Source organism: Drosophila miranda, chromosome 2 (genome assembly GCF_003369915.1).
Source record: "Drosophila miranda strain MSH22 chromosome 2, D.miranda_PacBio2.1, whole genome shotgun sequence".
In the NCBI taxonomy this organism is placed as follows: domain Eukaryota; kingdom Metazoa; phylum Arthropoda; class Insecta; order Diptera; family Drosophilidae; genus Drosophila; species Drosophila miranda.
The window spans coordinates 13,193,902-13,216,185 of NC_046675.1; the positions used below are offsets into that span (position 1 = coordinate 13,193,902).

At 39.7% G+C, this 22,284-nt stretch overlaps 1 protein-coding gene across 9 annotated transcripts in view; it reads right to left on the bottom strand.

Moving 5' to 3' along the window:
* Positions 1-22,284, bottom strand: part of LOC108154760 (sterile alpha motif domain-containing protein 5-like) — a 171,446-nt gene that overhangs the window by 110,540 nt on the left and 38,622 nt on the right. For all 9 annotated transcript variants that reach the window (XM_017285136.2, XM_017285135.2, XM_017285137.2 and 6 more), the window contains exon 2: positions 12,736-13,543. In XM_017285136.2, coding sequence (XP_017140625.1) covers positions 12,736-13,095 — 360 coding nt within the window. In that variant the 5' untranslated portion in view covers positions 13,096-13,543. The remainder of the gene's footprint in view (positions 1-12,735; positions 13,544-22,284) is intronic.

Consider the following 22,284-nt stretch of genomic DNA (forward strand, 5'->3'; position numbering starts at 1 on the left):
GTCCACTTGAGTGGGAAGCAGCATGAACATGAAATGTTTGCGCAGCAACAGCCAACAGCCAACATCCAACAGCCAGAACCATTGGAGGACAAACTCTGGGGCAGTGCCAATTATGAAAACTGATATGCTTGCGAAAACCCGTTGATGAGCAGGCTTCATGCCCCCACTCCATTGCTGCCTTCCACTGAGCTTCAAAGCAAAGCGAATTGTGGCAGACAGACGGACAGAGGGACAGATAACGTAGAGCAGGAAGGCGCTTCGAGAATTTTGGATCCCTTTTGGAAGCGCACATGTGCCCCGGTTATTGGACACTCCATACGGACACTACACATGCCACACCATGCCACGCCATGCCACACGCGTGTGGCAACAATCAACTAAAATTAATTAAGCAGCCAAGGGGCTGGGCCCCGGACTGATGGCTAATGAAAATGTAATATTATCGAGCATTTCGATGCGTTTTCGATTGTCTGTCTGGGCATTCCAAATCGATTGTGGGGGGTTCGGTAATCCTTCGATGTTGCATGAGGAGAAATCGGGACGAACAAGCGCCTGATGTTGGGGAGAATGCTCGAAAATATAACAATACATGTCGTGTGCATGATTTAGGAAATTTTAGCTAGAAGGGGGTTGCTTTTAAGGGGGTTTTGTAATATATTTTTCCTATTTCTTATTTTTGTATTTTTGAAGTTTAATTTTATTTTCTTTTTATTTATTTATTTTTATTTAGTTGCATTATTTTTATTTATTTTTTTTATTTGTTCATGTATTTTTATTTATTATATATTTATTTGATTAATATTTATTTGTCCCATTTTTATTTAATCATTTTTTTTTTTTTATTCGTTAATTTTATTTATTTTAGTTATATTTATTTAAGTGTTTTTTTTTTAATTTTATTTTATATTTATTTATTTTTATTCATTTTTTTATTTTATTTTTTTATTTTTATTTATTTCATTTATTTATTTATTTTTTTTTTGTAGTTATTAATTTTTATTTTTTAGTTTTGTGTTATTTTGTTTTATTTATTGTTACTTTTTTATTATTTATCATTTTTGTAATATTTGTTTTGTTTTATTTATTATTATTTTTGTATTATTATTTATTTTATTTTTATTTAATTTTTTGGGTAGATATTATTTTAAGGGACTGTCATATCATTCCGTAATTAAAACAAAGCTCAAGGGGAAAGCCGCTGCCGCTGCTGCTGCTGTCTGTGCAACATAATTCACTTGCAACAACAGGCATCGGGAGACCGCCTCGCAGCACTCCCTCACGGCGGTCGAAAATTTATGACCCCCAAAGCAAAAGTCACGAAAAAGGGGGAGCAGCAACAGCAGCAACAGCAACAGCAGCGCGACAGTTGCAACAACGGATGCAACTGAATGTTGCAACAATGTCAACGAGTGAGAGAGACTTTTAACAACTGCATTTTTGCCCCCACTTTGGAGTCGGAGGTGGCGGTGGAGGTGGTTTCTCTGTGCTGTGTGGTGTGTGGGTGCTCTAAATTGGTTTTGAGGTGATAAAAGTGTTGCAGGTTTTGCAGGTGGTTGTTGACCAGACGACACCCCCCTCCTCCACCCCCCTACTGATGTGGCACTAATAGCCTCCCTTCCAAAATGAAGGTGCGGCCTGGAACCACAAAACCAATTCGAGGGAATTCCAAATTTATGGCCAAAAGAAGCTGACAGATTTCAAGCAGATGCAGATGCAGATACAGACACTCTCTCTCTCTCTCTCTCTCTCTCTGTTCCCTTTTGAGGTCTAAGCATCATCATCATCATCTTCAGCACACATTTATATCAAATGTCAGACGACCCCAAATTGCCAAATGAATCATAAGAGAGTAGAAAGAGAGCTGGACCACCATAAAACAGGAAATATATTTATAATGGCAGAAAACCCCATGGTACGCCTACACGTTGCACAGGGCAATGTCTGCCACATGCAAAAATAAACGTGAAGCACCCACACACACACATCCATCCATCCCCCTACAGTGTCCACGATTTCTTGGAGCTAAAGCTCAGGCTCTGGCTCTGGCTCTGCAGGCGACTGACCAACATAAATGGCGCAAAGTTGAAATGTTGACAGGGCCACATTCGTTATGACGTCCCACAGAAGGAGACAAAAGAGAGTCCGAGAGGGAGAGAGAGAACAGCAAAGACCCACTGGGAGAGGGAGAGATAGAGGCAAAGACCCACTGCAAGAGAGAGGGAAGCAAAGACCCACTGGGAGAGTGAGACGAGACCTCATATATGTATGGCCATGCCATGAAGTAAGTAAATCAAGTTGTAGGTAAGTGAGATTTATGCTCATGTCGTTTAGTGTAAGCCAAACAACATCTCGCTACGTGAAGCGTCCGTATCCTCCATCACCGCTCCAGAGGGGGCAGAAATATGACATCCAAAAACGAAAAACCAAAATCCAAGAGTCGCCAAGAGTTGGGGAGGGGGGTGGGGGGTCAGAGTGCAGCGAAAGTGGGAGCCCCTGTACCCCGCCCCGACTTGAGGCCCCGCGGCGCCGTTTGCACCATTTTCTGTGACTATTTGCACAACATTTCCACAGGCCCTGATGTTTTGGGGGGGGTCCCCTCCTTTGTAGGGTATCTCTATGGCTCATCTCATGTGGCACATACCCTTTAAAAGCAGAGGAAAGGGCATCAGCAGACGAGGAGAGGTATATGGAGCTTCGATTTCGATTGAAAGTCCGAAAAATCGTACCAAAATCAGCCCACTCGTTGATTCCCTTTAAAAATGTTCCCCTAAGTGAACGGCTCACTGCTGTTAGGCCTCTGTTTGGAACCCTTCGCTCTTTACCCTTTAAAAGCAAAGGAAAGGGCATCAGCTGAAGCTTAAACTTCGATTGAAAGCCCAAAAAATCATAGAAAAAACTCTTTTAAGCCACTCTTTGTTGATTCCCTTTAAAAATGTTCCCCTAAGCGAACGGCTCACTGCTGTTAGGCCTCTGTGGCAGGTATCTCTACAGTCGTTATGGAACCCCTCGCTCTGTTTCTTTTTGGCAACTCTTTCCTAATCGCTGGCGCTGCTTGTTAATTACAGCAAACACAAAATGCAATGCCTCCTGCCTCCTGCCTCCCGCCTCTCATGTCACCTGATGATGTTTGATTTATGCCCGGCCCATGGAGCACGCAGCATTCAGGGACTGCTCTAATTAGCTACCGGGCCAGGCTCTAACTAGAACAGGCCTTTTTCAATGGAGAAGAGAGTAGAGATGGCTGGTAAATGTGTCAGCATGGCAGGAGGCAAGAAAGCAAACAACTTTCACTTGCAGCAAGACCTCCCGCTCCGAAGTCAAGAGCAGTGTGAAACGCCCACAAAAATTCTAGAAAAATCTAGGCTGGATCTACCAGTTGCAAACGCCAATTAAAAGCGAAAAGGGGGAACAACAAAGACTAGCAAGACTAGAGGGAAAAAGAAGAAAAGCCAACTACTAAGTTGATGACATTAATTGACATTTAGCAGCGACGGGCATATCAATGAGCCGGACAGCACAATCACCCCAAAGTCGGAACCGAGTCGGACTCCGAGTCCGGGTCCGAGTCGGAGGCAGGCAGGCAGGCCGCCTCCCCCTCGAGGCAGAACAGGAGGAGGAACAAGTCCATCCAAGCGAATGAAGTCTGTATGGCCTAGGCCGCCTTTCACTCCCGTCTGCCGACTACCGACTACCGACTCGAATCCTACAATCCTACAATCCTACAATCCACTCCACGCAATTGTACAATTGGCTAATGTCACAAAAATCTACAGGCAGTTGTCAACGGCGCTTTGGACGTGGGACTCCCATCATTAGCGTGGCACAATTGTGAAATGTGTAATTGCTGCAACATCCATGAGGCTGAGGCAGAGGCAGAGCCAGTGGCAGTGGCAACAACTATGAGACACACAGACGACACATTGACAGCGAGTTATGTCAACTCGAATGCGATTTGTTTAGCCATCGTTTCCCATTCTTTCCCCCTTGAAGTCTCTGTCTCAGTCGCCGTCCATCAGTGGCTGCTGCCGATGCTGGCAATGAGAAATTTATATCGCAAAAAAACATAAATACAAGCAACACAAGAGCCAGAGAAAGGCTCTCGGGGCAGGCGGGGTACAGTCTACAGATCAATGCCCTGACAGGCAGTGGAGCAAAATATTGTGGCTTCAAATGCAGCGAATTATGAGGCAAATACTTTATATTTTGTTGCACAACATAGAATATATGCTTTAAAACCCAACAAATGTCCAATCATTCGTTAAATGCTGCTGATCGGTATTCCCATAAGTGAAAGGATACAAGAAAAGCTACCATTGCAACCATGAGGAATATGCCATGACCGAGAATCGATTTTAGCGATAATATATAGATTTTTCTAAGAAAATATCGATGTAATCGAGAATATACCAATGTTATCGTTCATTTATAGACTTTTTATCGAGAATTTATAGATATAGCGCATATATCGCTGCTATCAAGAATATATCGATGTTATCGGTTATTAATCAATAGTTATATCGAATATTTTCCGACTTCTTTGTCTTATTTGTAGATGCTATCGATCATTTGCAAAAACTATCAAATATTATCGATAACTTATCGGTGTTATTGATCCATTATATATATACAACAATATTGTACCACTTTTATCAAGAATAGAGCATAAATCGCTCAAATTAAAAATATATCGATGTTATCGATAATTAATCGAACATTTTATCGAATTTTTATGGACTTTTTTATCTTATTTATAGATTCTATCCGTCATTTGCAAGCATTATTAAATATTATCGATACTTTATCGGTGTTATTGATCATTTATAAATTTTGTATAGAGAATTTATGGATAGCCAACAATAATTTGCCCCCTTTTATCAAGAATAGAGCATATATCGCTGCTATCAACAATTTGAATATAAAATATTACCCTATATACAATTATGTTGTTATCAACAAAATATCGATGTTATCGATATTTAATCAATAATGTTATCGAAAATTTATGGACTTTTAAAATTTATTTCTGGATTCTGTCGATTATTTGCAGATTTTATCGGTTTATCGATGTTTTACCCACAGAAAATTTTTCCAAATTTTGTTTAAATTATACAAACAATTAACTTTAGACGAATATAGTAGGGAAATATTCCATTATTATAAGAAAATATTTAAAAATGTTTTGGAAAGATTAATCTTAATCTCTTTCCGATAAACCCTTCGATTCCCATACATCCCAAAAATACAACCCCTTTCAATGCTTCGAGACTTCCACTTAGTGCCACAATACCCTCTCTGGCTGCAAGGGTATTCGGCGGGAAAAAAAGCCCAACAAGACTTTTGCAACAAATTGAATAAAGGACAAGATGAATTTCCCGCTCATCCTCCGGCCAAAGCAGCAGCTCTCAACCGCTCAACCGCTCTCCATTCCGCTGCTGCTGTCTCTTACTGTTTTCTGTAATTGGTTATATGAAACGCACAAGTGGTACGATGGTACGATGGTACGATGGTACGGTGCTACGAGTACTGGGGCCCTGGCGTAGGCAGCTCCTGTCCCCGGGAAGGAGCAGCAGCCCCGGTCAGAGCTGGGGACCTGGTCGAGAAGTGCGCGACAAGATTTATAAGCGCCTGTCAACGATCCCAGAGACGGCCCGAGAGGTCTGAGAGGGAGGCCATCCCATGCCATGCCGCAAGTTGCCGCCGTCGTGGTCACTTTTTGATTTATAAGCAAAATGTTTGCCGCGTTGCTCAAGTATTTATGAAACATTTCAAGGCAGCGGACACGGGGCTCGGTGACTGGGGACTGGGGACTGGGGGGCTCTGCTCTTTGTGTAGGCTGCTGCTGCCAGTTGACACTAGAGTTGGGTTTAGGGGATTCTGGTGGCTGGTGGCTGGTGGCTGGTAAGTAGCTTCTGCTCCTCTCTGTCGGCAGTAATTGCGGCGGCATGTGAAATATGAGATAAACTCCAAGTAAGGCCAAGTCCAGCTACAGCTAGAGGCCACAACGGCTGCCTCAAAGCATGTGGCAAGTTGTTTAGAACTAACCAACTAGCAGCCAAGCCAGGGGAACTATACGACAGGCAGGCGACAGGCGACGACAGCATTTTGGTGCCACTTTGCGGCTGAATGCGAAATAACTTCGCACAATTGAGCATGCCGACAGCCGACCATGGCTCGGAGTCGGAGTCGGACTCCCAGTCCCAGTCCAACTCAGAGAAGGAGTTGCAGTCGTAGTCGCAGTCGTAGTCGGAAGAGTGAAACAACTCCCAACTTGGGCATTCTATTAAATTAATCGTCAATTATCAACGGAGCCTGCAAATTATCTTTGCCTATGGGGAGCACATCACGCGATGCAGCATCAGGAAGCGGCCACAAACACCTTTTGGCCGCCACCACAAAAGAGAAAGCACAACAGAAACAACAACAGAAATCACAAAAACCCCCCAAAGGATAGATCGTATAAAAGAGTGGATGATATAGGAACTTGTTTTCCGCGATACATTCTGTTTGTCGACGAAAAAAATTAAACCCAAAGACAATTCAAACATCACTCGAAAACGAAACGGAAACTATATCTCCACTCGGAGAAAAGTCGAATAGTAAAGGGAAACACATCCACATTTAAATTAAAAATTCGGTTCTTAAATAAAATTATATTATATTTACACGAAAATTTATTTAAAGATATTTTTAATACGATCCATTATTGATTTTGATATTATTATTTGTTATAATTTGTCAATATTTTTATTTTTTTTTTACGGATTTCTTGGAAAATTTTTTTTTATTTTTTGTTTTAATTTTTCTAGTTTCGTTTAATTTTCATTAATTATTTTTCATAATTTGTCATTAATTTAATTTTTGTATGTACTTTTTTTAATATATTTTTTTATATTTTTTTTTTACATTTTATATTTTTATTTAACTTTTGTGAAAAATTTTTCATTATATGTTATTATTTTTATTTTATATGTATTTTTGTGTATTTTTATTTTATTTTTTATATTTTTATTTGTAATATTTTGTTTTTTTGTATAGTTGTTTTTATATATATCTTTTCATATTTGTATTTAATTTTTATTATTATTATTTTTAAATAATTGTTTTCAAAATATAAAAAACTTCAAAATAAATTTAGAGTAAACTTAAAAACAATTATTTTCTTGTTTATTATTTTTTTTTTTTTTTTTGTATTGTTTTTTTGTGTATATTTTTTCATAGTTGAAAATAAATGATTTTAAATCAAAGTCTCACTTTTTACAATTTTCCCTCCCGAAGGTAAATATTCGATTCTCTTTTTTCGCTGGGTGCATGAAAGCTCCCTTCAAATAAAACCCCCCGAGCAAACCCTCTCAGGGTTTCCTCTTCAAATCAATTCAACTTTTGGGGCAGTTCTAATTGAGCCACAAAAATAACTATTCCCGGCCCTTCAAACAATTTTTGGCAACATGCAATTGAGCGTTTCGTGGCAGGACCCTCGAGCAGACACGACTCCCTATGGCTCTCTCGCTCTAACTTGTTCTGTGCTTGTTCAATGTGTTTAATTAAATAGCAAGCGTAATTAAATTGCAATTAAATTAATTAAAAAGCACACTGCCGCAGCACGTTAGCTCCTGGTCCTGGGTCCTGGGTCCCGGGTCCTGGGGCCCGTCTCCCGACCGACTCCTTTTGTAGAGTCGATTTTTTTCGAGTACTGGGTTTTTCCGTTCCGTTTTAGGGGCGGTGCGAAAGGAAAACAAAACAAAAAACACAATGTTGCCCAGGACATGGATTCCCTTTTTGCTCCGCCACCAATTTTCCCCCACATTTTCCCTGCCGCTCGCGTACAATTAGACTTTAATTTTTTATGAGCAATGAATGGTTTCGCAGTTTTACTTTTTGGTGTTAAATACTTGATTAAGTTGAATGAATGGCGCGCGGGGCGGAAGGCTATGCAAATTTTCCGGCCAAGGGTTAGGGTTAGGGCGGGGAAATCGCCCGCTTTGATGTCGGGAAAACGGGAGCGGATAGATGGCAGGGCGGGCAGGGACCGACTGAAGAACAATTCTTAATTAGTGCAATGACAAAAAGTTTATTTCTAGCTGAAAGATGGTAAATGCAGGCAAAAGATGTCGAAGACAGGGAAAAGGAAATGCGGGTAAACGAAAGAAAACTCACTCAAGCTGCCGGATTTTCCACACACCCGCCCAACGTTAATTGGCCCTGGTTTTCGGAGGCTAATGGAAATTTAGTGGAAATCTGTCAAAGATTGTGGAGAGGAGATTGCGTCTCAAACTGAAAGTTCTAGCGGATTTTTCGATGGTTGGATTAATGGAATGGCAGGCAGTAGGAAAGCCATAAAGTGGTTCTTTTTCAGTGTAGAAAAAAAAAATATTACAAACAAAATAAATGGGAAAAAAAAATGCCTTAAGCGAAAGGATACATTCATTACGAACAGACAAACATACGCTTATTCAACCGTGAATTTCCTGCTATTTTATAAAAATATTACAGATATTTAAAAGAATAAAATTGTTAAATTATTATTTAATCAAAAATATAAACAATATATAAAATATTATTAAAAAATATTATTTTTTATTAATTTTTTTTTTTTTTTTTTTTTTTTTTTTTTTTTTTTTTTTTTTTTTTTTTTTTTTTTTTTTTTTTTTTTTTTTTTTTTTTTTTTTTTTTTTTTTTTTTTTTTTTTTTAATTTTTTTTTTGTATTACTTTATAAAATTGTTTTTTTATTTTTTTTTTTATTTTTTTTTTTACTTTTTTTTTTTTTTTTATTTCTCTTTTTTTTATTTATTTTTTTTTTATTTCTCTTTTTTGCTTAATTTACTTAAAATAATTTAACCGAAGGTTTTCATTTTATTTTTATTTTTTAATATATTTATTTTTTATCTAAATTTAAAAATTCAAATTTAATTCCCTAAAAATCGTTTAAAAAAATGCCCATTCAAGGTCACAAATCCACTGTTATTCCCAGCAATTTCCTGCCAAAAGTTGCACAGAAATTCAACGTGTCTGCCCCACATAATGGGGCTGGGTGTAGACTGTAGAAAAATCTACAACAATAAAGCCACATGGCACGTAGGCAAAAATGAACAAATTGAATTGCGGCAATTACTTGCCACGCTACGCAAAATGAGGCGGCACAAGAAAGGGGCAACAACGCCAGGCGAAAATAAAATTCAAGTTCATAAAAAATGAAATCATGCCAGAGAGCAGCTCAGGCAGAAGATCAAAGAGAGGACAAATCAATAAAAGAACCAAAGCGCGGAAATAACTTAAAGTTCAGTCAGTCAATGCCTGCCTCGGGGCGGCAGGGAGGCAGCAAAAGCCAAGAGTCAAGCTCCAGGAAGACGACCCCAAAAACACAGCACTGTCGGTTGACCTGGTCAAGGCTAAAGGCACATAAAAATAAAATTATACAACAGAATGGAGGGAATGGAGAAGGAGCAAAACTAAAGCAAACTGTCTTTTGATCTATGGCTGGCTGGCTGGCTGGACGATGATGATGATGATGATGATGGGGATGAGCCGCAAAGTAGAGCAGCCTCTGCCACGGCAGATCCCCAAGTAAATTGGCATAAGAAATCAGAAATCACAGAAGGTCGGTCTCGGGCTCTACACGGAGATAAATGGTCATGGACTGGGCCTGGACCTGGACCTGGGTCTCGTCTCGTCTCGGACCAATGCAATATTAAGTAAATATACAAAACGTTGTCGGCACGGCGCACAAAACTAATGATGTCGATGATGCTGTGGCTCAGGACTGTGCAGCGAGGGGCATGCCTCTGATAATGATGCGGCAGGCAGACAGCCAGAGACGGCCCGGGAGGGGGGGAGGGGGGACTGTTGGACAGTGCGCGATATACACACGCCAGGTAATAAATTTCATTTCTCAGCTGATATGGGCAATTAAGGAACAATTTTGCAGCTGAATGAGTAATAAATAAAAATTGTATGCCACAGCCACAGCCACAGCCGCCGCTGAAGATACGCAGATACTCCCGGACAAAACTGCTGCAAAAGACGTCGACGGTTGTCCGGTTCGCCTGTCAGGCTGCCTTCGAGACGATAGTTTTTGGGATAAAAATATACACACAGCAAAAAACAAAAAATAAACCAGAGAAGGAGCCACCATAAGGCCATGAATGAAAGGCAAGGCAGAAAGGGGGGAATGGGGCAGGGGCTGGGCAGGGCTGGGGCAGGGGCAGGGGTAGGGGTAGGGATCTTTCTGTGGGTCTCTCTTTTGGGTCTCTCTGTGTCTTCTGCATGCCTGCCCTTTTGATGAAAACAACTCAATGACGTGATTTGTGCCGCCAACGATGTTGAGAAGAGACTGAAAGACGAGACGCGACTGGGGCATGCCCCCGTATATAAATCACATAAACTGATGTGCAACAAATTCTTGGGCTATGAGAAAAATCCACGCGAAAAAAATATAAAGGTTTCTTCGGGTATTTAAAGTTGAGAAAAATATTTTTGCATAATAAATCAAACATTTTGCTAAAAAATCAAAATCTGCTCTTTGAAGGGATTATTTTAATTACAGCGGAGCCCCCAAAAGGCCGAAAAGGTGGGTATTTTTTAAACGGAAACATTTTTCGGTGCTGCCACATGATATGTCGCCTACCTGGTGGAGAGGCTGCACAGAACAATGGAGGAGAACCCAAACATGACACTCGATGGAGGGGCACAGAGGATTATCACTGGAAGGGTGGGCGCGGGGGGCACCAGAGAAAGGGAATCCGTAACCGAAAGAGTAGCAGTTGCAGGTTACAGGAAGAGAAGAGGCAGGGAGGCAGGAGTGCCTTTGCTTCTCTGTTTAAAATGTTCTCCATTTTACTGTCAAGTGCGGAGATCTCGGACCTCGGGTTTGACATTTTCCAAAGTTGCAACCTGCCCCTGGGACACACATTGCCCCCATCACTCCCCCCGCCCCGTGAACCACTTCGCATGTCCAGAATTTTAATTTAAGTATGTAAACTGACATTGAATAGTCTTCCACCAGAGACCCAGGGACCAAGGACCAGGGACTCTCTTTTCCTTCCACTCGAAACTCTGGCTTGGAAAAGTGTTAGAGGGCGGGGAGGCAAGGGGGGGGAGGGGTTAGCTACATAGTAGGAAAAGTGCAATTTTAGATTTTGTTTGCAATTGGATTTCGTAATAAAAAGCTTCAGTTTTAGTTAAACTTTTGCCTGAAAGTTCGATGTGTGTGTGTGTGTTCGGATACATTTAAAAGATACTTCAGTGTCCAGCACCCCACCCCACCCCACCCTTCGAAGTCCTCTGTTCGTGACAGTTTCATTGAGTTTCGAATACACAGAGGCAGAGAGAGAGAGAGAGAGAGCTCTCAATGGGGGGTTATTTAAGGGTGTTATTTAGTTTGAACAAAGCAGAGCTAACCCTGATACCCTGTAGCGGCATACCACCACTAGTCATCGCTTGATTCGCTGTTCAAATTTCCCATAAAAAAGAGGATCCGCAAAAAGGGAATGAAACTGAAACCATTGACCCCGAAGTGAATTTAAACTAAAAGATCGGAATGATATCGAATATATGCCGATTTTATCGATCAATTATCGACGTTATCCATCATATATTGGTGTAACGATCAAATCATAAAGTTTTTAATGATACATACATATATCTTTAATTTATATATTTTATAGAAATTTTTTTAAGGTTTCGATAATTTATCGATAACGTATTTGTAAAATGAGTTTAAAATTAACGAAATTTTAGGGTTTTCTATGAATTAGATCATTCTCGAAATTCATCGAAGATATCAATCATTTATCGTTAACATATTTCCAAAAAAAATTGGACTTTCGATTAAATTTAATCAAAATGTTCTCAATCTCGAAATTTATAGAAGCTGTTTGATAATCTTTCGATAGCATATTTGCAAACTTTTTGGTCTTCAGATTAAATTAAATCTAAATTTTATCATTCTAGAATTGTATCGAATGCATTGATCATTTATCGATAGTATATAAGCACAAAATGTTGAGTTTAGATTAAAATTTATTGATATGTTCTCATTATCGAAATTTATCAAAGCTATTGACTTTTTTCGATCGCAATTTTGCAACCTTTTTGGATTTTAGATTAAAATTGATAAATTCTCATTCTCGAAACTTATTGAAGCTGTTTAATAGTTTATCGATAACGTATTTGCAAAATATTAGAACTTTAGCTTAACATTGATCGTAATTGTCGAATTCTCAAAGTTAATCGAAGCTATTGATAATTATTGATAAAATATTTGCAGCCCTTTTGGACTTTAGATTAAAATTGATCGAAATTTTTTCAATATCGAATTTCATTGAATACATTGATCATTTATTGACGCACAAAATATTGACTATAGCTTAAAATTGATCGAATTTTTCTCTTGTTCAATATTTATCGACGATATTGATAGTTTATCGATAACATATTTGTAAAAAAGGCTGACTTCAGATTGAAGTTTATCGAAATATTCCCATTCTTGTTATTTATCGCAGATATCGATCATTTATCGATCACTTTTCGACTTTAGATTAAAATTAATCGTAATTTTTCAAATCTTACAGGAGTAATACTTCAAAAACAACAACAATTCCAATGATAGCAATACCGACCACAACTTGGATACAAAATATTCCCCTTTAGCCCTAAATAATGGGTGCTAAAAATGCCACTCATTAATCCTACAACTACAGTAAAAAGGGGGAGGAAAACAGGGAGGGAGGGAGACTTACCGGTGTTGAATATGGATGCGCTGTCAGACGCACTCCGTCCGTCTCCAGCTGTTCGCCGAGCACCATCTCCAGGTCGTTGCTGGGCGGCGTTTCGCATAGTATCTCCATGCTGCCCGATAGGGAATTGGGATCGTTGAGCATAAAATAGACAGAGGCGGCGCCCTTCTCCCGCAACGAGCGTATGCTCTTGAGGAGCTTGTGCCGATGCGATTGATTCTCAACGCCAATGGCATCCAGATCGGGATCACCGACCTGTTTGCATATCTCCAGGTCATCGTAGCCATTGTCGAGGAAACTTTCGGCATACTGGGCCAGTCCCAGGGCACGTAGCCATTCGCAGACAATGTTGCTAACGGCCATCGTCCTGAGAGGCTGACGACGATGATGATGATGATGATGATGGAGGATGGAGTGTTGCTGTGGGGGCGTGTTGGCGGACGTTTAGCTTCACGTGTGCCGCCGTCTGCCAATTACCGTTACAAAATGGCGTCGTGTGCAAGGAGTTTTCTCCGAATGTCACGTGCTACAGCTTTTCTTTCTCCTTACTCCCTTTTTTTTCTTTGTTGTTTTGTTGGGTTTTTTTTCTAATGCCAAGCATGCAATTTCCTTGGCCTTACTTTAAGCATTATTTTCCTGCCTGAATTGTTTTAAATTGCTGCTGCCTCGGCACATCATGCTGCTCCTCCACGTCGTCGACTCGTAAAAATTCAATGCCCTGCGTAGAGTCGTAAAAATTTATAACGCACATTTCTAGCGGGCCATCAGCGGTACTCGACGCTCCTCACATTCCTTGTTGTCTCTCCACCGCCTGCAAAAAATATTAGGAATATTATTATTTAGAAGTCAGCAAATATTACAGCATATGTTTCGACCCGCATTCGAAGATTTTCCCACCATAATCTAATCGGTGGAACCCTGAGGGCTGTCTGGCCTCTGGCCACAATTGATGACGCAGTGAGAACTGAGATTCAAATCAAACTCCAAAATGCTAGAAAATTAATTAAACCCATCGAAGGGCAGGGCGGGGCGGGGCGGGGCTGGGCCCACAGGCAGCTGCGGTTTGTTCATGCCACATGCCTCGGCGGGGTAGGAGAAAGGGAGGTTTCTTATCGCTGTCGCTGCCTTGCGGCTTGCCAATGCGCGTCGTAATGCGTGCCAGGCATATAGACATGCACTTTATCATATAAGCCCCACCCCCAAGCCCCCCCCGCTCCTCCGTTTGCTTCCGTTTCCGCTTTAGAGAATCCATGAGGCGTTAAACGCAAACTAAAAGCTTATGCACACACATTCACCATGCCCCTGCCGCATGCCCCACATGTAGTTTTTCTAGTGAGGCGTGTGCCGCGCTTTTGCTCATTGATAAATGATTGATTATCAATCCCCCCGAGTGGGTACATGAGTGCGTGGGTGGGTGAATGGCTGAATGGGTGCGGTGTGTGGTGTGTGGTTGCTGCGGTTTTTCTTGGCTTAGCACAAAAGTTTAGTGTTTGCTTTTAGTTTATCTTTAATGGATTATTTTAGTGGTGGCTTCGACCCGTCAACGAGCGGCCAACGAGTGCCACACAACAAAAGAGATGCTCGACCAAAAGGATACCCCTCCAGCAAAGACACAGCCAGAAGCCACATTCTGCCTTTGTTTGATCGATAAACTATCGATAACTAATGGCTTTTAATCGAGAATATATCGTTGTCATCGATAATTTATCACTATTATCGATAGGTTAGCGATTTTATCTATAACTAATCGATCATTTATCAATTTATTTAATGATGTTAAATATTTTTTATAGATTTTATCTGGAAGTTTTCGATAATCGATCAAGATTTAATCGAAAATATATCAACATTTCGATTATCTATCAATATTTCATTATTTATAATTGTGATATATTATTTATCGATAATTTATAAATATTTTATGGACAATTTATCAGCTTATTCGATTAGCGATTTTATCTATTATTTTTGTACAATATTTATCAGATTTATCTCATATATTTCGATAATTTATCCATATTTCATTATTTATTAAAGCTAATTATTATTTATCGATTTGATCGATAACTTAATATTTTATTGACCTTATTGATTTTTTTCTATAAATATTTGATTATTTATATTATGTTATTTATCGATTTATCAAAATTTTCTGGACAATTTATCGGCGTTTTCGATTATTTATCAATATTTCCATATTTTTAATTTATTATTTATCGAAAACTAATCGATATTTTCTGAATATTTCATTATTTATCGGTTGTATCTATAACTTATCGATAATTAATAAATATTTCATCGAAAATATCAAAGCAATCAAAGTCGTAGGCATAAACAAAAATTCTATAGCTAGTTTCCGACAGTTCTGTTAGATCCCAGCATACCCTTCCACCGTTGTATATAATCGTTCCCATAATCCTCTCAAAGCCCAACCCAATCTTTACCAAAAGCGGCCCCTCCCCACACCACACACCTTCCCAGAAGAGGACACCAATATCATATAATTTATGTGCTCTGCTGCCGTCAGTCTCCGTCTCCATCCATGCCACATGCCTCATGGCCCTGCCCCCAACCATGTGACTAAGCTGATTTCTTGTTTTCTTTTTTTCTTCTACATATCTCTCTCTCTCCCCGGCTGTTGTCTGTTGTCTGGGCTGGCAGCTGTTTTGTTTCCATTTTCATTTTCATTGGCATTGAATAGATCAATCATGGATGGTTGTTTGTTTTTTTTTCGTCGATGGTACGCCGTACGGTACGGCCCCAATGATGACCAATTATTCACCAATAAAACTGTCGGCCAAATGTCATGAATTGAACTTTTACTGGCTTTTACGCTGCAAATCGAAATTCAATCGTAATTTGCTGGGAAAGTGAATTTCGAAATTTCGAGGAATCAATTAGGGACAGGCAAAGGGTCCCAAATTTATTCCTCGACAACAGGCCAGGCAGCGGAATAGGCAAAAGCATATTCCCCCAGTCCCTAATTGAGTCCTCGATAAAAATAGATAGATATACTTCTACCTGTTGCATTTGTTTCGTTTAGATACGAGTCTTATTTAGCCCTTTTTCCACTGTGTTGCACCTTCGACTGGCTTACGTATTTCCCATAAGCGAAAGGACACAAAAATCGTTTGGATTTAAAACTATTGAGGGCCAAAAACACCAATCCATGGGGAATTTTTACCAATTAAATTTAAAAAAAAATATGAATAATTTATCGATAACTTAGAGTGGGTTTTTATCGTAAATCGATAATTTTTACACAATGGTTTATCGATTTTATCTTTAAGCTATAAGCTTGAAGCTATAATTCATTTATAGAGACTATCTATCATTTATCAGCTATGTAACCATAGTATCAATTATTTTTAAGCCATGTTATCGATTATTAATCGTTTAAATATTTTATAAAACTCATTTTAAATTTCCCAAATTTTTCGGTTCACTAAAACCCAATTTCTTTATTTTCTAAAGCCTGAAAAACTCTTCAAAATTAGCACCAAAATTTGTACAACCAATTTCCAAAATTTCTCATGTGTCAACATCTTCCTAAAAAAATAAAGAACTTGCCCAATAAATTCGTAAAAAAAAACGTATAACATTTTTATAAGCAACTTAAATGCCGGCAATAAATGTTGCTGCCACTGCTGTCACGACTCCCTGCCCCTCTCTAGGTGCTTCTAGGCCAAACCCTTTCACTTCCAAACCAATTGGTTGGCTGCATTTATTTTGGGGTCAAAGTTTGTCGGGGGGCTTGATTTGTTTTGCTTTTGGGTTTTCGTTTTTGTTTCTGTTTCTGTTTAATTTTTCGTATCTTCCGCCCACGCAGGGCACACAGCGGGGCACGCCACAATTTAATGCAACATCATCGAAAGCGACAGCCACAATAACAACAACAACAAACGGACTTGTTGCCGGCTCGCTGGAGAGCAGTTGTTGGCTTCAATCAGAGACAAGGGACAACACACACAAATTGATATTGCGGGGGCGTTTGTCGTAACGCATTTTATATAAAGATTTGAATGCCCAGGGCATTGGAGGAGGGTGTAACGGTTTATCGATCAACGGCTAGATAGCACTTGAGCATTTCCCATAAGCGAAAGGCCACAATCATTTGGATTTAAGACTTTTGAATGCCTTTCGACGCGAGGGAATGGGGATTGTCTTTCCAACAACATTATACAAAATGTATCGATCATTTTTCGATAATTGGAGGAGGGTACAAAGGGTGTATCGATTTATCGATCAATAGCTAGACAGCAATACTGAGTTTCCCACAATCGAAAGGACTCAAAAATTGTAATTTAAGACTTTTGAATGCCAATCGATGCGATATACTCAATGATATATAATATATCGATAATTTATCGATAACTTGGGGTAAGTTTTATTATCGCTTTTATGTCTTTTATCGTTATTTAATCGATTTATTGGCTGATTTCGTTGAAATTTTCTTTGCTTTATGTCTCCTCCTAAATCCCCCCCCCCCCCCCCCACCACCCTTAAATCCCCAATAATGGGTACCTTCTAGTCGCCTCTGCCCCTCTTTTGGGGGTGGGGGTTTTCTTCTCTTTTGTGCCTCTTTTTGTTTGGGGCAAGTTTAATTTGTTGGATGGCCCGCCGTTTGTTTTAAACGCTGTCATTTCAATCGATCGACTGCTTTGTCTCCCCATCTGCCGTCCGTCCCGCCGCCCCCATCGCCCGCGGATCGTGCTTGACTCTTGGCCTCTAGGCCCCAAGCGCAACAATTGTGAGAGGTGTTGCCTGGCAAATCACATCGCGGCTCAATAAGCGGCGCAGGCAAATTACTCGTACTCCCTCCCTCCCATCCAGCGATTGCAACACGTCGCCAACAGCTGTGTCGCGGCGGCTGTCTGGCCATTTATTTATCTACCATCGTGGACTGTCACTCCGTCCTGTCTGCTCCCCTCCTCCCCCCACCCCCCACACCACCATTTTGGGGACACGCGGCGTATGCGCAATTGCCATTTAATTAAAAATTATTTGCACATTGAGCGAACAATTTTTCGTTGATTTCATTTATCATTTTCGTTTTCATTTTATTTTTATTTTTTTTTGCTGGCGTGCAGGTGCGCAACGACGGAAACGGACACCGAAAATAAAATGTTCACACGCTCTCTAGATGTGACTGTGCCCCCGACTCTGCCCCTGCCTTCGACTCCGCTTTGGAGTTGTCTCCGAGTTGATGGCAATTAAGATGACGGCGAAGTCGTCTCTGGGGCAGGTCTACGCACACACACACATCTAATTACAATCATTAGTCCAAGCAAACAGAGAGATATTCATATATTTTGCATAGGCCCAAGGGCCAGAAATAGGCATTCGAGAATTGGAAAAAGACCCCACAAAATCGCATACTCTTCAAAGGGTCATGGGTTCTATAGAAGCTATAGAATAAAATGCTAATCAAGCTAGAAACCTGATCGAATGGCATTGATTCGCTGTCAAACAAATGTTCTATAAGCGAAAGGAGTCTATTCCGCTTCGGTTAACCAGAAAACAGCGATCATTCGTCTGAAACGATTCGGAATTTCTTTCGATTAAATCTCCAAAATATATCGATATATTAATGATAGTTTCGGAAATAATTTACTGCAAATTCAAGTATTTTAGAGTTCATACATCGGAAATACAGTGATTTTATTGATAATTTATGGACTCCATCTAATTCAAATATCATGTATACACGTTATCGATAATAATAATCGAAATAAATTTTGATATCAATTAAGAAAATGTTTAACTTTTAAAAGAATATTTATTCTGTAAGTGGGAAATATTTCCGTATTGCATATCCCTCAAATCTCCAAAAATATATCGATATATAATCGATAATTTAGAAAAAATATACGTAAATTTAAACTGTTTTAGAAATAATCGGAGAGGGAGCGATTGTATCAATATTTTATAGATTATATCTACTTCAACTATCATTTATCGACATTATCGATTATCTATTGACTTTATCGAGCATTCATCGACTTTATCGATTATTTGTTGGATTTATCGAGTATATATCCACTGTATCAAGTGTTTATCGATTATTCATCGTCTTGATCCATTCTTTATCGACTTTATCAATTGTTTATTGACATTATCTGTTATTTATCGAATTGATCACTAATTTATCGATTGTTTATATGATTTTTTCGAGTATTTGTTGACTATATCGATTATTTATCAAATTTATTTATTATTTATCGATGCTATCGATATTTTATCTAATTTATCGTTAAAGGTTTTTTTAATTTTGTTAACAATTAAGAAAATGATCCCCCTCCCGGCTACCGCCTTAACCTAACCTAACCTAAGAAAATGATGAACTTTTATATGAATATCTATTTCAAAAAGTGGAAAATATTTCCATATTGCATATCGGAAATACTTATCGAAAACAGATAATCAACTATTTTATGGATACCAGTGATCCCTAGCTATATTCTTCCTGGACTAAGGAAAGACATCTGCTTTATACATTTCCTGTTGATTGCAGATCAAAGAAATAAATACTAAAAAATGCTTTATAGCCAACGGAAATGTTTCCTTGTTGCGAAAAATTATAGGCAATCCCGCCCATGGAAGGGCATTAAAAGAAACCCAAATAAATGGCGAGCCTCTGAGGGAGAGGGAGAGATGATGGGCGTCTTCATTAACGATAGGAAGTAGGCCGGAGACAAACAAAAAGAGAGGAAGAAACAAGGAGACAGAGAGACAGCGAGGAAAGACCGTCAAAATCCATTTGACAACATAAAATTGCTGGAGTCGCCACTGTGGGGCATTAATGCCAATGGCTAATTAACTTGTTGTTGAGCTCGTAAAATAGTTTGGCCGCTCATCAAGATAATAAAGGCCGGTTCACCGTCGGAGCCAAAAAGTTTTTTCCTCTTTAATTGAGGCCCGAAACCGAAAAATGTTTGACTTTTGGCCGATCTGTTGGTGCGTCAGCTGCAAGAATGACCTGGCCAACAGAAGAGAACACAGAGATACAAAGATACAGAGGTACACATGACTGCAGTCACTTTTGGTAATTAGATTTTCAAGTCGAGATAATGAAGTGGACATTAAAATTTTACAACCTCCCCGTGAGAGCATTCAATAAATTAATTACCAGAATTTCCAGCCTAGAACCTAGCCCCTTTTTCCAGGTGCCACACCCCACAATAAATATTGGAAATCCACTCTGGTCTGCACTCCATAATATATGGTATGCATGACTCTAATTAAACCGCAATTGTTGTGTAAACTTTAAGCAATTGATTGCCCAAAAACAGGTCTGTCGACTGTCACACACACACAGACAGCACACGAGTGTGTGCTACAAAATCTGTTGGCCGGCAATTAACAGGCAATTGACTCGAAAACTGGAACAGGCCTCTTCGGACCGGCCACCACATGAATATTGAAAGTTATGGCAATCCAATGTTTATTGTCTGGGAAGCCAACTTCTAGGCCTATCCATGGGTTTTGCCTGTGGAGAATCCAGATCGAGATCGAGCCCCATTCTCTGGCTTCGATTTGAATTTCAATTGACTGCAATTTGGGCCAAAAAACAATCAAAAAATATCTACTAATTCCTATAAAGAGCTTCATTTGATTGAGGTTCCTAAATGGAGCTCTGGTTTATTTCAATTGATTTCTTAGATACACATTTCTTTGATTGAAAAACCCCTTAAAACCCAGCCTTAGTTTCTGTTCCACAAATCCCACATTCGTACAGGTTCCTTAGTCTCCAAAAAGTGCTCTTAAAAAGCCAAAGACTTCATGCTGGGCTGGCGAAACCTGGCTGACCTTTTGGCATTTTGCATTTGTTTTTTATGCACATGATTCAGAGAGAGAGAGAGATAGAGAGAAGGCGAATGCCCCCCAGCAATATAAATAAATTTATATCATTTTTTTTTTTTGCACTCAAGCTCTGCGGGTGGTCCAGCGCGCTGGGGGCGACGCAGGTGGCGTTAAAAAAAAAACCCCTAGCTTAATGCTTTTAATGTTGGATAATTTAGCATTTGTTGCCATCATTTGTTATGCAAAAACCAACAACAGTCCATCGCTATAAATCATCATCATTATGCTTAACCCATTGAGGGGTTAACCCTCATAAGCAACAAAAGCAACACTTATTGATTGCGATTTAAACAAAAGAAAACGTAAAAAGAAATTCATTAAATCTGAAGGCAAGCGGGTGGAAGGAAGGGCTGATTCGAGGGGCTGGTGCGGGGTCGCGGGTTGGGCCTGGGCCTGGGGGGTTGGGTATGAAATGCAATAAATTCCCATTAAGCTGCTCACATAAAACGCCTGATTGCATCCCAAGCTGCAACTGAAAGCTGAAGCTGAAGCTGAAGCGCGCTGAAGCCAACATCCTGTTGACAGTCGTCGGCGGCGGGGCACCAGCGGCAGCGGCAGCGGCAGCTATCAATATTAAAAGCGCTTATTTGACAGAAATATGACAAATGCCTGACAGCCAAGGGCGTGGCACACAGGTTGCACACACACACACACACACACCCAAGAAGTGCCAAGTCATTAGTAACGCAGGAGAGAGGCAGAGAGAGGGAGAGCCAGCAAGTGTCAGAAATGCTTTTTGGATTAGTCGATGCGAAATTTTGTGGTGTATTGAATTGCCTTTTGGGTCAGCGGCAGCAGCCAGCAGGGCTCCTGGCTCCTCTGACACGTGCAACACTCACGCCTTGGTCTGCAAGTCGTCTCTGTCGCTCCCTCTGGAAATGAGCATCAGGAATGCATTCAACTGTCAAAAGCTGTAGGAAATCAATGAAGCGTAAGAAAATCTAGAAAAAAAAAAACTCTTACTCCAAATGGAAATGGACATTAGATGGCGAGAAATCAGACATGAGACTCGGTTGATGGGAAAAATCCACTATTATGGTTATTTTAGAATCGTTATTCCATTGGCAATATTTGTATTATTATTCTCTCGATTTCATTTTCGTTATTCGCTCTTTTCTTTCTCTTTATTATATTCTCTCTCTCTCTCTCTATTTATGGTGCTCACTCGTTATTTCATACTCGTTTTTCTCATATTGTTATTTGATTGTCGTTGTTCGATTCTCGTTTGCCGATTCTCGTAGTTCGCTGCTCGTTATTTTCTTCTCGTTATTCGATTCTCGTTATTTTCATCTCATTATTTGATTCTCGTTTGCCGATTCTCTTTATTCACTTCTCGTTACTCGCTTCTCGTTATTCGATTTTCGTTATTCGCTTCTCATTAGTCCTTTCTCATAATTCCTTTCTCATTATTCATTATTTCTCATTATTCGCTTATCCTCATTACTCTCTCGTTATTCGCTACTCGTTATTCGATTCTCGACTTCTTTTTATTCGATTCTTGTTATTCGAATCTCGTTATTTCCATATCGTTATTCGCTTCTCGCTATTCCTTTCTCGTAATTCGGTTCTCGTTATTCGTTTAATATAATCATTATTCCTTTCTCATTACTTGGTTCTCGTTATTTGCTTCTCGTTATTCCTTTCTCCTTATTCCTTTCTCGTAATTCCTATCTCGTCATTCTATTGTCG